This window comes from Crotalus tigris, unplaced genomic scaffold (assembly GCF_016545835.1).
Source record: "Crotalus tigris isolate CLP2741 ecotype Arizona unplaced genomic scaffold, ASM1654583v1 scf7180000017933.3771270, whole genome shotgun sequence".
NCBI classification, from domain to species: domain Eukaryota; kingdom Metazoa; phylum Chordata; class Lepidosauria; order Squamata; family Viperidae; genus Crotalus; species Crotalus tigris.
The window spans coordinates 2720487-2734721 of record NW_024096726.1 but is presented as its reverse complement, the minus strand read 5'-3'; the positions used below and the strand labels follow the sequence as shown (position 1 = coordinate 2734721).

At 38.8% G+C, this 14235-nt stretch overlaps 1 protein-coding gene across 1 annotated transcript; it reads left to right on the top strand.

Annotated features, from left to right (window-relative positions):
* The first annotated feature begins 315 nt into the window (after positions 1–315).
* LOC120308501 (integral membrane protein 2C-like) lies at positions 316–13097 on the top strand. The gene is made up of 6 exons (XM_039344651.1): positions 316–613; positions 4967–5134; positions 7942–8130; positions 9830–9940; positions 10394–10544; positions 12574–13097. The coding sequence occupies exons 1-6, from the start codon at positions 500–502 to the stop codon at positions 12663–12665; spliced, it is 825 nt and encodes a 274-aa protein (XP_039200585.1). The 5' UTR covers positions 316–499; the 3' UTR covers positions 12666–13097.
* Positions 13098–14235: the final 1138 nt, after the last annotated feature.

Sequence of the window (14235 nt, the reverse complement as noted above, 5' to 3'; positions counted from 1 at the left end):
TAAGTAGTAATAATAGCAGTTTAGCAGTATGTAGATGACTGGCAAGTAGACAAGTAGCAAACAATTTTAGTGTTTCAGTAAAAAAAAACAGGCTGGCCCTTTTCATGCTCTCGAATTCCTACTGTGTGTCAATTAGACTGACATTCTAGGTAGCTGGTTTTTATCCTGAAAGATTTTACTGGATTTTATTAAACTCCTTTACCTATGGATTGCCAGATTTCACACGGCTTTCATCCCCAGACTCGGCCTTGCGTGCTAAACATTCCGAGTAAAATTAAGGCGGGCTTTTAGGACGCACGTGCGACTGAGCCTCTACAGTTAAAGGCTTCTACAAAGAGAGCACGAGTCTTCGCCAGTCAAACCCCGAGGAGAAACGGAGCTGCCTGGGTAGATCGTCGCTTCTCTTCGCGGAGGCGGGATCTCAAAAGCCCCAATCTTCGCGGCGCGTTGTGAGAAACGCTTGAGCGAGTTGCACAGCCGGTGGAGTTGCAGTCGAGCCATGGTGAAAATCGGCTTCCAGCCGGTTACACCAGCACTGAAGCCGGAGAAAGAGGCGGCGGTTGCAACGCGCCCTGGGGCCCCAGCAAAAGGCCTCGTCCTTTCTCAGGATGCGGTAAGTACCTAGGAGACCACAGGCGCGCTGGCATTTTCAGATAAGGTTTGCATTTCAGTTAATGATGATGATTAAATGAGCGCTCTCAGAAGTCGACGATATTATGGTATTGCAGTGTTAAACACAGTTACTGAAGTTGCGCTAAGCGTAGACGCGATTCTGGACGATTACTCTTTCCGAGGATGGGGCTGTTGCATCGCGCAATATGGCCTTACGGTATTTGAGTAAAACAGGTAAGACTGAAGTAGGTCCCACGGGCGGTAGAACTGAAGAAAAGCGCTTTCATCACAAGCGATTAGAGCCCGGAGGCAGAACAGAAATTCCGTTCATAGAGGGAAGGAGTCATGTCTTTTTTAAAATGCTACTGCTGTACGACTTGTCTCTGGCTAGGACGACTGGAGAATAATTCTCTTTCCCCAGCAAGCATAGTATAGTGAGCGTTTCCTTTCCTTTCCACACGGATGCTAGAAAACCAGAAGTATCTGCTGTTGGTTTCAGCTAATAATGAAGCAAATCAAACCAAAAATCCCCTACCTTCAACTCTGGCACCGCTGATCTGTTTCCATCCTTCCTGCCAGCATAGTGGAAAATGGGCTGCTGGGTATAAGGGGAGCTTATGAAATCAATGTATGAGGTTAGAAAAGGTTCCACACCGCATCCTCTACAAGTTACATCTGCAGTGTAACAGTTGGCAACCAGGCCCATATACAGCGGTGAATGCTCCAACACTGGAAGTTTTTAAGAAGAGACTGGACAGCCATTTGTCTGAAATGGTATAGGGTTTCTTGCCTGAGCAGGAGGTTGGACTAGATGACCTCCAAGGTCCCTTCCAACTTTATTATTATTATTAGCTGCAGCTCTCTGGATTTAGACAAACTGTTTCCCAGTCTGTTAACTTTGATAGCACAAGCAACATTTGCTCAATAGGAGTTTATTAAATCTCTATCTTCCAAATATTTACCCCTTGTTGTACTTGTGAAAGTATACATGTAAAAGTATTTTGAAAGATCATGATCAGAGCCTGGTATCTCAGTGACAAGATGGTAGGATATGGGTTGTTTGGTACTTAAAAACTGTATTACCTTTCATTTAAATAAGTCAGATGAAGCTCCAGCAGAAGTCTGGACCTTCCAGTCTCCTCTGTTCTTGTCCAGTCTTCCCCAAACCCTCTTTTGTTCTGTATGTTTGTGACTCCAATTCCTGCACAGTATCATGTTGCCTGAGTTCACGTGAATCGCAATCCATAGCATTTCAGAAGGCACCAGGTTAGAGAAAGCGGGGTTCTTAATTATTTCACCTGGTAGATTGGATACTTCTGGTGAAAGCCATATCTGACCTTGAATAATACTGTGAACTTCTGGCTAGATTCTCTATTCCCACTCTAGGATTGGTTTGGCAAATTTGAATGATATATGTTTCAGATTACGGTATTCCTGATTCTTTGACATGGATGAATGACTACCGTTCTTCTTAGAGACTTGAATATCTCCAGTTATACAATCAAGGGAAAAAAGCCAAAGATTTCTGGGCAAGCAAGTCTGTTCGTTACCATGGGGACTTTCTCTATCAGCCTTCTGAGGGATTGTTCTGCTGCTCTGTGTTCTTTTTTAAAAATAATTGGAACTTGACTTCATTCTTTGTTGTTTGTGTTGTTATATAATATCTCTACTGTTATCATGTTGGGGACCTATTTTTGTATTCCACAAATTTCAATAACTGCAGAACATTAAGCTGAAATCAAGTTAAGAATATTTCTAGTTCTTGTCATCTGTAATCTAAAAGAAGCAGAGGTAAATTTTCCATCTTCTGTAGTTTGCATGTGACCATGTCAATGGCTTTTTTTCAAGTCTTGTGGTTGCCTTGTGCTGTGAATTGTGCTTGCATTAGTAGGTGAGATTAAAAGATATAACCAGCTCTACTAATCTTATTTTTAGGAGGCACATTCTGGTTAGACCATGTGTGGGTGAAATTTTGGTAGCCAAAAATTACATGTGTGGTGTTTTGAGTAATTTCACAATGAGGCAAAGCATGTGGCACCACAACATACACATGGAGAAGGTCAGGTTTTGTGCTATTTCTTCCCCTGTATTTGGGAGAAAAGTTTATGCTTATAGATTGTAGGCCTACACTGCATATGTGGGTTCTCTTCTGTAGAGTTAAAAGAGGTTGAAGAAGGTTGTCACTGTAGACTAAAAAAGAAGTATGAAATTCAGTTTAAAAGATTTATTTTTATATTTATTAAGCTTTGTGTTTGCTCCCTAGGTCTTTTTTTTGTTTTCATGTAAGGACCTTTTGCTAAATTTCTCACACATACTCTTGCACATAAATCTCTCAATCCAGGCAACATAATTTTCAAATCCGAACCTGTAACACATTTTATTACAAAGAGTTTCATATTACTGTTTTAGTACAATATTTCCTGGAAATTGTTCCTTACAGAAATGAGAAGATAGCTTAGGAAAGTCTTTAAATCTAAATTTGCTAGAAATTCAAAGTCTTTAGAGATGAATTTATAACTATTCCCTCTGTGTTTTGATTGATGTCATATGTCAGCCCTTGATAAAAATAAATGTTTTGCATTCATGCAAAATTCATTCACAGAGCTACCTAATGGAAACAACTTTAAGTAGAATATTGACACATTAACTGGACTAGCCCCACACCTGAACAAAAATTCATATTTTGTGTTGCAGTCTAATAATTGGATTGACAATGGAGGATTATATCACATTAGCAACAAAGATGGTTCTCTTGAGGTTTTTTTCTTGAACTATAGGAACTACCATCTTTTTAAAGAGGGGATGAGGTGGAGAAGAGATTTTAAAAAACTAATCTTGTCTATTAATTTATTTTAATATGGCCTAGATGTTTTTCATAATTAGGAAAAACTAGTGTATGATTGAGGAAATTTAGGCTACTTGATATCATTGTATATATTAATTTTATCACTCTCCTAATTTCTTTTCTGGAAAGACTGCACATCGAAGTTATGGCACTCAAGAGTACCTGCATGCCCACAGACAGTTTCTCTGGTGCTCAGCAAGTTCTGTTTTTAATTTATTTTTATGTATTTAAAAGTAGCATCCTGCAAAGCAAGTTATGTCCAAAAATGCTCTAGAACAGTGGTGGCGAACCTATGGCATGGGTGCCAGAGGCGGCACTTGGACCCCTCTCTGCGGGCACACGTGCTGTTGCCCCAGCCTTGCCTCCCCCCGCGACCCCATCCTCTCCAGCAGCCCCCCTGAAGGAGACTCACCCTTGAGCATGGCCCACACGGAGCAGCACAGCCAAGGACATGGCAGCCAGGCAATGTAGACAAGACTCTGCCCTCACACCCCATCATGCAGTTGATGCTGCAGGGCGCGAGCAGAGGGTGTGGCCACCATAGTGCTGCTGGGCTGCCTGGGCGATCTGCGGCGGGCCCTGGAGGCAGTGAGTGGTCCTGTGGGCAGACGGGGTGGGGGATGGGGGGGCAGAGTGGGGGCGGGGCCAGTTTTGGGCACTCAGTCTCTAAAAGGTTCGCCATCACTGCTCTAGAAGCACATAATTTATGTTTGAAATGTGCTTAGAAAAAAAAGTGGCAGATAGTATTGATAAAAAAAATCTGAAAAAAATGGAGTCAGAAGCAAAAAATAATTTCATTTGTTGAAATTTATGATTTTTTCCTTCTTTCCTTATATTGCAATATGCTAATTTGTAATGATTATACATAAATTATATATAAAAATACACAGAGACATGCATGCATACATACATAAATACAAACATATAAAGCATAAGCTGTGCCTACTTTAATTATTGTTGATGGGAGATAAGCTATTTACAGACATCCTTCTTTGTATTACTTCACTGTAGCTTGCTGTTACAATGTTGAATTGGTTTTATCATTGGGTAGGCTGATCTCATGGACACTGGAACACACAGTGATATCATTTGTTTGTTTGAAATGTGTCTGAGGCAATGTGCAAAGTTAAATTAGAATAGATGAGTTAAGGAACCAGAATGTGAAATGGCAGTTCATTGTTTGTTTAGGCTACTTAGGAAGGTTTCATGTACATTTGTAAACATTCTGCATCAATAGAATAAAAGAATCAGATTTGATACTATTTCTTAGTATCAAAATAAATTAGCTGATCCTATTATGTTTCTTCCACTTTCCAAGGAGATCAGCAAGTCATGTCAACTCAAGCATATTTTTATCTTTTATAACCTTTTAAAATATTATTTTTCCTTCTTAGGAAGCCTGTTATAAAAGAAAACAGATGTATACAATATGGAAAAGAAGCTTGGCATAGAACCATCCTGCTCAGGATATTCCATTAATTAGCAGTCTTGTCCCTTTTCTTTAAACAGGAGAAGCAGCCCTTATCTTTGCCACAGCAGAGTTGGAGATCTCTTACTTGCATCTTCTTTTTGGCCCTGGGATTTTTGTTGTTACTGCTCGGCTTGATTTTAACATCGACATACATCTACAAATATTTATCTCTTACTCACTCAGTTGCTCACATGGGCATGGATATGGTATGTATGATTTGGTTCAAAGCCTCCACACGATTGGAGGATTAACATTAAAGCTTGTAAAGTAGTTGTTCCGTTGGTCTGCTTGAACTACATGGCAATCTGAGATGACTGAGTTTGCCATTTTAGATAGCCAAAGTAGTTTTAGCATAAGTTCCCCCTTTATATATTTTCTATATTTGATAGATCATGTTTCATATATGACAAATATTTACAAACATATAATTCCCAGCATAGCCAGAAGAGAAACATTGCCAAAATGATGTTTGATAACATCAATCCTGATAAGACCGAGTGGCTTTGGATGTTGCCTCCCAAGGATCATGTCGACTGTCCAGTGTTACTCTAGCGGGGGAAAATATACCCCCTTTGGAGCGGGTTCGCAACTTGAGTGTTCTCCTTGATCCACAGCTGAATTTGGAACATCATTTGACGGCTGTGGCTGGGAGGACCTTTGCACAAGTTCATCTGTTGCACCAGTTGCGACCCTACCTGGACCGGGAGACTCTCCTTACAATCACTCATGCCCTTGTCACCTCACGTCTGGACTACTGCAACGCGCTCTACATGGGGCTACCCTTGAAAAGTATTCAGAGACTACAGTTGGTCCAGAATGCAGCTGCGCGAGTGATAGTGGGTGCTCCTCAATACACCCACATTACACCTATCCTCCGTGAGCTGCACTGGTTGCCTATTGGTCTCCAGGTCCAATTCAAGGTGTTGGTTATTACCTTTAAAGCCCTATATGGCTCAAGGCCAGGCTATTTGCGAGACCGCCTACTACCTCATAGTTCCCTTCATCCGGTTAGATCCCACAGGCTGGGCCTCCTTCAGGTCCTGTCGGTCAAGCAGTGCCATTTGGCGGGGCCGCGGAGGAGGGCTTTCTCTGTGATGGCGCCCATGTCTTGGAACCAGCTCCCCCCGGAGATTAGGACCACTCCCACCCTGTTGGTTTTCCGTAAGCTGCTTAAGACCTGGCTTTTCCGGCAGGCCTGGGGTTTATAAAATCTGACCCCTGGATGACTGTTATTGTACTGTTTGTTTTGTCATGTTTCATGGTGTTTTTATTGTTAGCCGCCCAGAGTCCTGCGGGAGTGGGGCAGTTTATAAATTTTAAAAATAAAATAAAAATAAATAAAATAAAATAAAATAGATAATATGTGACTATTAAACTATAATTTATATTCATCAGTAATAACTGGTCATGAAGTTTTGCCCTCTAATACTTCTTGTGTTTTCTGAAAAATTGGTTTTCTATTCCCTTTCTGTGAATGCACAATTTCTATGTTTATGGTTTCACATTGAGAAAGCCTTTTGCTATATGTCCACTGAATAATTTCCAAAGGGTTTTAGTAAACAGAGCCTTGTTTTGATAGTTTCAGCCTTTCCCCATTACTTTTCCTGGAGACTTGTCCTTGCTTGAGGATTTTCTCTTAAGTATTATTATGAATTTAAAATTTGCATGGTAACTGCTGCTTGCCTATAATTCCTGTCCGTATCAACTTGCTTTTCACCTTCCATTTACTCTCATTTCTGATATACATGAGGGTGTAATACTGCTTCTCTACTTCAACCCACTCAGTCGCCTAATTTCATTCAATAAAACAGCAGCAACATATGCCTTCCCTACCATTTCTATTTCCTGCTCATCTTCCTCATTGGGAAGAAATATGCTTTGGTCTAGCAGTAAAAACAGGCATTTCAGTGTTATTATATTTGGATCCAAAATAACCTCTTCACTTAAAAAATATAATCGACAAGGGCAAGAGGAATATGCTTCATTTGAGTAAATATGGTATACAGAATATCAGATGAGGCATTTATAATATGCATGATATGTACAAATCTGATGAATCCCCTTTTGGAAAAATTGCAGAAAAGCTGCTTTAGGAGGCTTAGAGAAGGAGTATGGATCTATTTAGACAATCCATTTTGCAAATTGTTCTTTGCAATCACGTTTACAAGAATTATATGTGAGAATATTTATTTTTATTCTGCCTTTATTATTTTTATAAATAACAAATGTGGCAAACATATCCAACAAACCTTCCTCCTCTATTTTCCCCACAACTACAATTTTGTGAGGTGAATTGGACTGAGAGTGACTGGCCCAAGCTTAACCCAGCTGGTTTCCATGCCTAAGGCATGACTAGAACTCATGGTCTCCTGGTTTCTGCCTTAATTAAAAGACTAAACTGGCTTTTGGATACTGAATAAAATATAGAAAAAAACTTCTGCCAATAAGCAGAAAAAAAAAAACCTGGTAGGAAAAGAATTAGGGCTGCTTTTTTGTAACCAAAATGGCACTCATGTATATTAGAGTTACCAGACTTGGACTGCAAATATATGTACATCCAGCAAGGAGTTAAAGTTTTCTGTATCTCATTGTGCCATCTTGTGGGGCTTTTTTAAGCTTAGAAATGATGGATTCTCTTCTGAGAGTTTTGTAACCTGCTCCAGTAAAGGGAGATTTATTTGGAGGAAATACATTATAGAGCTAGGCAAAACCTAGCTAATTGCATCCTACCAGGTGGTATATTCAGAAGTATGAACCTGGATAGAGAGACAGACGGAAGTGATCTCAGATAGACAGAATGATAGACAAAAACAGGACAGAGGGCATGTATAAAATCAACACTTGGTTACACATTTCTTATACTGAATTGTTGTCAGTGGGAATGAAATATCACTTAGTTTTAAGTTTCTGACATATTCTGCAATCCAAACTGAATTTGTATATTTAAAAAGTTTAAAAATGAGACAATAACACAGCCAATCATGCTTGAAAACTTTTTATTAAACAATTTTAGCAAAGGACGGAGTATTACAATTATGAGGAAGGAGGTTTGGAGTGTGATTACTTTGAATTCGATGATTCATCTGAAATTAGGACAGTGTATGAGGATGTGAAGATTTACCTTGGAGAGGATTATGAGGAGATCAGCATCCCAAGGCCCAATGTTGGGCATCCTGCAGACATTATCCATGATTTTCAGCAGGTAAGAAATTAGGCTGCATAGGCTTTGATAGAAATGTCCAAGATAGAAATAAAGAAAAGTATAGAAAATACTTTTTAGTAAGTTATTTCCTTGCGCTCATATCATATATAATACTCCTTTCAATATACTTGCATGACGAATTTCAGATAGAAATTGGGTTGAAAGATGGGGGACTGGGAAAAATCAAGCAGAGATTTTATTGTTGAGTGGTAACTAGAATGTGTCTTGCCATCTGACATCCAACATTCTAAACTAGGTTTGTCCGGCCCTTTGTCCAACCCATGGCCCCAGGGCCACATTCAGCTCTGGACAGCTAGTAATGCAACCTTGCAAGATCATAAACTTTTAACATTATTGTGTTATTTATATATATTAATTACATATTCTAGATGTGGCCCGAGACAATTCCTCTTTGCTCAATGCAGCTTAAACAAGCCAAAAGGTTGGTTATTCAGGGTCTAAACCGTATAGTACATGGCCCTTTTGAGATTTGATAGTCTGGTGATTTACATTGGCCATCAGTGGGTCCCATTGCCTTTCTGGGGTAGCAAACACTGTCACAGGTCCCCTTTAATATCTGAAATTATCAAACGGTGGCCTAACTCTGCCACTTTAACAAAACCCTGTTTGTCTCAGCACTTCAGTAATAATACAAAATATTCATATGGGAGAGCCTCGTACCAATTTTAAGCATTTTAAGGAGCCTGGTAGGTAGGCATATAATTGTTTGGAATGCCATATCAAACTTATTTTCTTTTGACAATTCTTACAGTTTTGTAAGACATGCAGAAACAAACAAAAGAGATCCAGATCCTGCTTCTTTCATTGGGAGGTAGTGTGGTTTCAATCTGGGCATATATTTACTGGTAATAACCATGGCATCACTCATCAGTGGAATATTTCAGTCTTTAGTCAGTGGAATCTTCAGCTGGCTGGTTAAACTAAATTTTGGGCCTCAGAACAAAGCATATTGTATAATGGGATGATATTGTGAACAATGTACCTTAATCTTTTTTTATTTAATTTAATTTATTGGCCTAAGTTGGATATGTGCTGCTAGAATTTCTGATCAATTTATTATTTATAGCTTCTTTGTGTGTGTGTGGGGGGGGTTTCTATTTTGTTCTGGCTCTTGACTGGCCACAGCTGGAACTGGAAAGCAGCTTTCTATGAGAAGGGTATAAAAGGTTAAATCATGATTCTAGTAGCCTTTTCTCTGAGTGTCAAAAGTGACTGTCATTGGTTTGTCTCCTAATACAATCTTTGCAACAACAAACTTGTGAAGTTGGGCTGTGTGGGGGTACCTTTATGTTAGCATTGACTCTGGGTAACTTCCTGGAATAGTCCCTACAGTCTTCCTAGCAGAAGTTTTTTGGAAGTAGTTTGCCAAAGCTTCCTAGTAACTAACAGAGTAACTGGACCAAAGTCACCCAGCTAGCTTTGTGCCTAAGGCAGGACTAGAACTGATGGTCTCTGGGTTTCTACTCCTAATGCCTGAAGTTGGGCTGAGACGCTACATCACCCAGTGAGCACGGAGATTGAGTGGGGACGTGAAACATAATATTTTTAGTCCAATTCAAAAACTGTCACCTTTATCATATACAGGCTTTAAGCGTCCCAGATTGTTCTGTAAGAATTCTTGAATCTGTTTTGAGCACATTCAACTTGTTTTTAATCTGTTTATTTGGTGTGATTTCAGGGATTGACTGCGTATTATGATTGGGTAGTAAATAAATGTTACATTGGAGAGCTAAATACTACTATTGTGATGCCACTAAAGCATTTCTGGGAGCTGACACTTAATATAAAGGTCAGTAAACAATCCTTTTTATTCTATATTTGATTACAGCTATATTCTGTAACCATTGCGCACACCCTTGAAACTGATAATGCTTTCCCTTGTGGTTCCAATAATAATAACCAGCTTAGAAAAGCTGTAGTAGGTTGATGGAACCCTGATATTTCACTGTAGTATTTTGACTTTTGAATGAATGTTATGAATTGAGAAATTCTTACTCAGCATTGATGAATTATCATCAGAAAAATGCAAAATAGCCATCATTTTGTAGTTCTAATCCCATTGTTATTCAGTGTATAGGTTGCATTATCCTCAGGTGATACAAATGGCTTATTGTTGCTTGAAGTAATATACTGAAGCTTGGATCAAAAATTCTTGAAAAGTGAAAATCATAGTTTTGGGCTTGTTGAAGAGATGTTTCTTTCCAGAGTTAAAACAAGTTCTCAGTGCATTCTTTGATTACAGAAAGGGGAGTATTTTCCACAAACCAACATGATCCACGAAGAGAAGATGGTGACAGAACATGCCACTGACCCAGATCTGTTTGGCTCCTATATTCGTAAACTCTGCCAAGGCAAAGAAACCTTCAGATTGGGCCATAGGATAGCAAGAGGATGTAAGGAGACCATCATTTTATTTCTTTTGCTGAAGTTTATATTGTGTTTCTTAAATCAGAAGTCCCCAAACCTTTGGGCACCAGGGACCAGTTCTGTGGAGAAAGATTTTTCCGCGGACTGGAGGGGGCATGGTTTTGTGTGCTGCCTGTATCCCACGAATGGAGCTTTGCTTGTTTGTGCGGACTGGTTGCTGGCATGCTGTGGCCCAATACTGGTTCACCGACCAGAGGGTGGGGACCCCTGTCTTAAATGGTCTGTAAATTTAGAGCAGTTATTATTTTTCAGTTAAACATGTGATATTGGCAGAAGAAATATACTAATTAGAGTAAAGCAAATTTTAAAATAGTTGTTGCATATATATTAATATCTCATTAATGAATTGTTATATATGATAATGGGCTCATCCACACAGCTTCTTTGATCTGGCTTGAAGGTACCTTATTTAAATAAACTTGCCGAGTATCTACCCTCATAGTTGAACCTCCATCTAATAACTATCTCAGAGAGTTGAACAAGGTTGAAACCAGTCCAAGGTGTTCCATCTTGAAAGTAATGTTTCTTCTTGGAAATTAGAAGAAAACCTCCCATACAGGCATTCTAGGTCAGTGACCTGATGAACTCATTTCTCTACTATAAGACTACGCTATCCAAACAAGCTTCTAACTGTACTGACTGGCTATTCAGTGATAGTAGATAACCCCCCCCCCCAATTCCAGGCACTTGGTAAATTATAGTATTTGTATTTTGTTATATGTACCACCTAGAGTTACCTCAGAGAGATGGGCAGCTGTCTAAATTCTTGAAAAGTGTCAGTTTTTCAGTTTAAGCAAATAGCCAGCTACAAATTGGAAATGAAATGTTTAGAGATTAAGGAAAGAGAAATTTATGTTCTTCATTTGACAGTTTAAAAGTCAATGTTAAAAAATGTACTTTTCATTTCTTTTTTAAGTTTGTCTAGATCAGGGTTTTTCAACTTTTTCACCCATTGTACCACTTTTAGGATATGGCAATATCTGAGTACCACCAGTCGCTTAGCAAGGTGTCAAAAACTTGATGACCAAAAAAGGGAAAAAGTGATAAAGTACAGATAGTCCTCAATTTACAACAGTTCATTTAGTGACTGTTTGAAGTTACAATGGCAATGAAAAAAGTGCCCCCCAAGCCACAGCCAAGCAAGACACCTGCCTGCCCGCCCGGCGGCGCTCTTCCTCCTGTCTGAGGTTTTCATTGTTGTGGCCATTTCTGTTGAGGATTGGCAGGAGTGGGGTAGGGGGATGTTTGGTTTTTATTCCCCCTATCTGGGTGGTTGCAGCAGGTTTTGGTCACTTCACATGATCCTGGGACACTATGATCGTCATAAATATGAATCAGTTGCCAAGCATCTGAATGTAAATCACAGGACCTTGCAGATGCTGCAACATTCCAGTGGATTGGTGCTTCTTCAGGGCTCAGCAGAAGCACCAGGATCAGTGCCGAGCTCCAGCTGGAACCTGTCGCTGATCCTGGCGCTTCCATTGAGCCCTGACAGCCCCAAAGCACTGATCAGCTGGAGCCTGGCACTGATCCTGGTGCCTATTGAGCCCTGACAGCCCTGCAGCTCCAGTCATCTCTCACTCGGCGTGCGCGGTGCTGCCACCGTTTCAGCTCATTCCCCTCTCCTGCTACTTTTCTAGGATGGTCACGTACCACCTGCCAGGTGCCACCAATGTACCACAGATGGTACCCGTACCACTGATTGAAAAGCCCTGGTCTAGATGCTGTTTCTGTAACAAATTGTTATATTTTGGCAGTGTATTTGGATCAGAACATTTTATTCTGTGTAAATCATGTAAAGTGAGAAAACAGCTTTTGAGAACTGGGTTTAATACGTGACCATATTAATGTTTGTGATCCTTTCTATGATTTGAATTGTTTTTGTGCTCTTATTTCTACATACTTAATTTAGAAGTTAAATGATTGCATTTCTTTTCTTTTGTCTCTAAGAAACACCTACTTAATTTGACTTTCTTTTCTGGTTTCTTTTTCCAGATATCCATCAACGAGCTACTGAGAAGTGTCATCACATTCGCCATTTTGCAAATACTTTTGTGGTTGATACAGCAATTTGCCAGCCACTGTGAGAACTGCCACTTAGATGTTTTTGTATCTTGGGTTTTGCTTCTTTCTTTTTGTAAGAAAATTTCTAAGAAAAAAAACCCTATCATAGTTATTGCTAAATTGTTATTTCACTGGTGTTTAATACTGGGCCAGTGCTTTATATATTAATTTTCATTAATTTTTCATAGTGAAGAGTGATAATAAAAAAACATAATATAGTATAGCCTTTTCAGAATACATGATGTCCTTTAAGTCTAGAGCTGGGAACAGGACGATAAAGGAAAAAAGCACAAGAAAAGTTGGAATAGAAAACTTTGACATATTGTTTTTGTGTCTTTTGGCCTTTTTCAGACAATATTGTGTGAGCTACTTCTTTGTAAGAACATCTGCTGAGTATGTAAAATGTATACAAGAGTGCAGTATTAATAAAATATTTTTCCAACTTAATATTTAAACCTTGGTTTAATAATATTTTCCACTAATTTTATCTCAACCAATAATTTTCTTTGATCGTGTTAAATTGTGGAAAACCCAAACCATGTTGATAATGCTTACTTTTTTTAAAGAAAAAACTAACATAGATTTTAACAGTCAGAAGATCATTACTATGGAATAGCCATCTCCAACCTACTTGGGAGTCTTTCAGATGTCAAAACTTTGAAGGATGGACATTTGCTTGGGAAAAGGTGCTCTGGGATGAAAGTAAACATTTAATGCTTTGTATATTTTATCTAGAAAAACATAAGATAATAAAATATTTTACTAAATTGCTTTGTTTTCCTGGAGGAAAACATTTTAAGGGTTTTATAGAAAAAAAGTTTGAAGGTTTTTCAGGTTTTCACAGCAATGTGTACTAGTTATCAGCCAGAAATTATATTTTGGATGTACTATTTAAAGACCTAGTTCTCTTGAAAAATTTATAACCCTAAAAAAGGTGAAAGAAGAAAAGAATGATTAATAGCAAAGTGGGATGGATTCAATCATAGTAATGGGTATTTAATTAGAAAATCTGAATGGTCAGATTGGCTCAGATGAACTTGAAGATTTATTTGGTGGATATTTGGCTGACAGAACAATTAATCAGTGAAACAACCTGCTTCCAGAAGTTGTGAATGCTCCCAACACTGGAAGTTTTTAAGAGACTGGACAGCCATTTGTCTGAAATATAGGGTTTCCTGCCTGAGCAGGGGGTTGGACTAGATGACCTTTAAGGTCCCTTCCAACGTTATTGTTATTATAGATGACAGACTTGAAGGCACATAATTGTGATAATCTAGTTTTTTTTTCATTATTTCATTCTTTACCAGCCTTGTATTTTTAATTTGAATTTTCAGCTATTGCCATATAAAACACTGAACTTGAGGTCATGAAAGTTAAACAGTGTGAGTTAAATGAAACACAAGAACTGTGCTGTAGCCTTAATAGTAAAGCAATAGGAAAAGCACTATATAAAGGATTTATATATAGTATCACATTTTCCAAATAACACAATATAGCTATGCTATTGAAATACAAAATTGACTTCTCATGACAATCCATGCAGACCAATATTGTGGAATGAGCAGTCATGTATTAACAAGAAAAAAATTCATG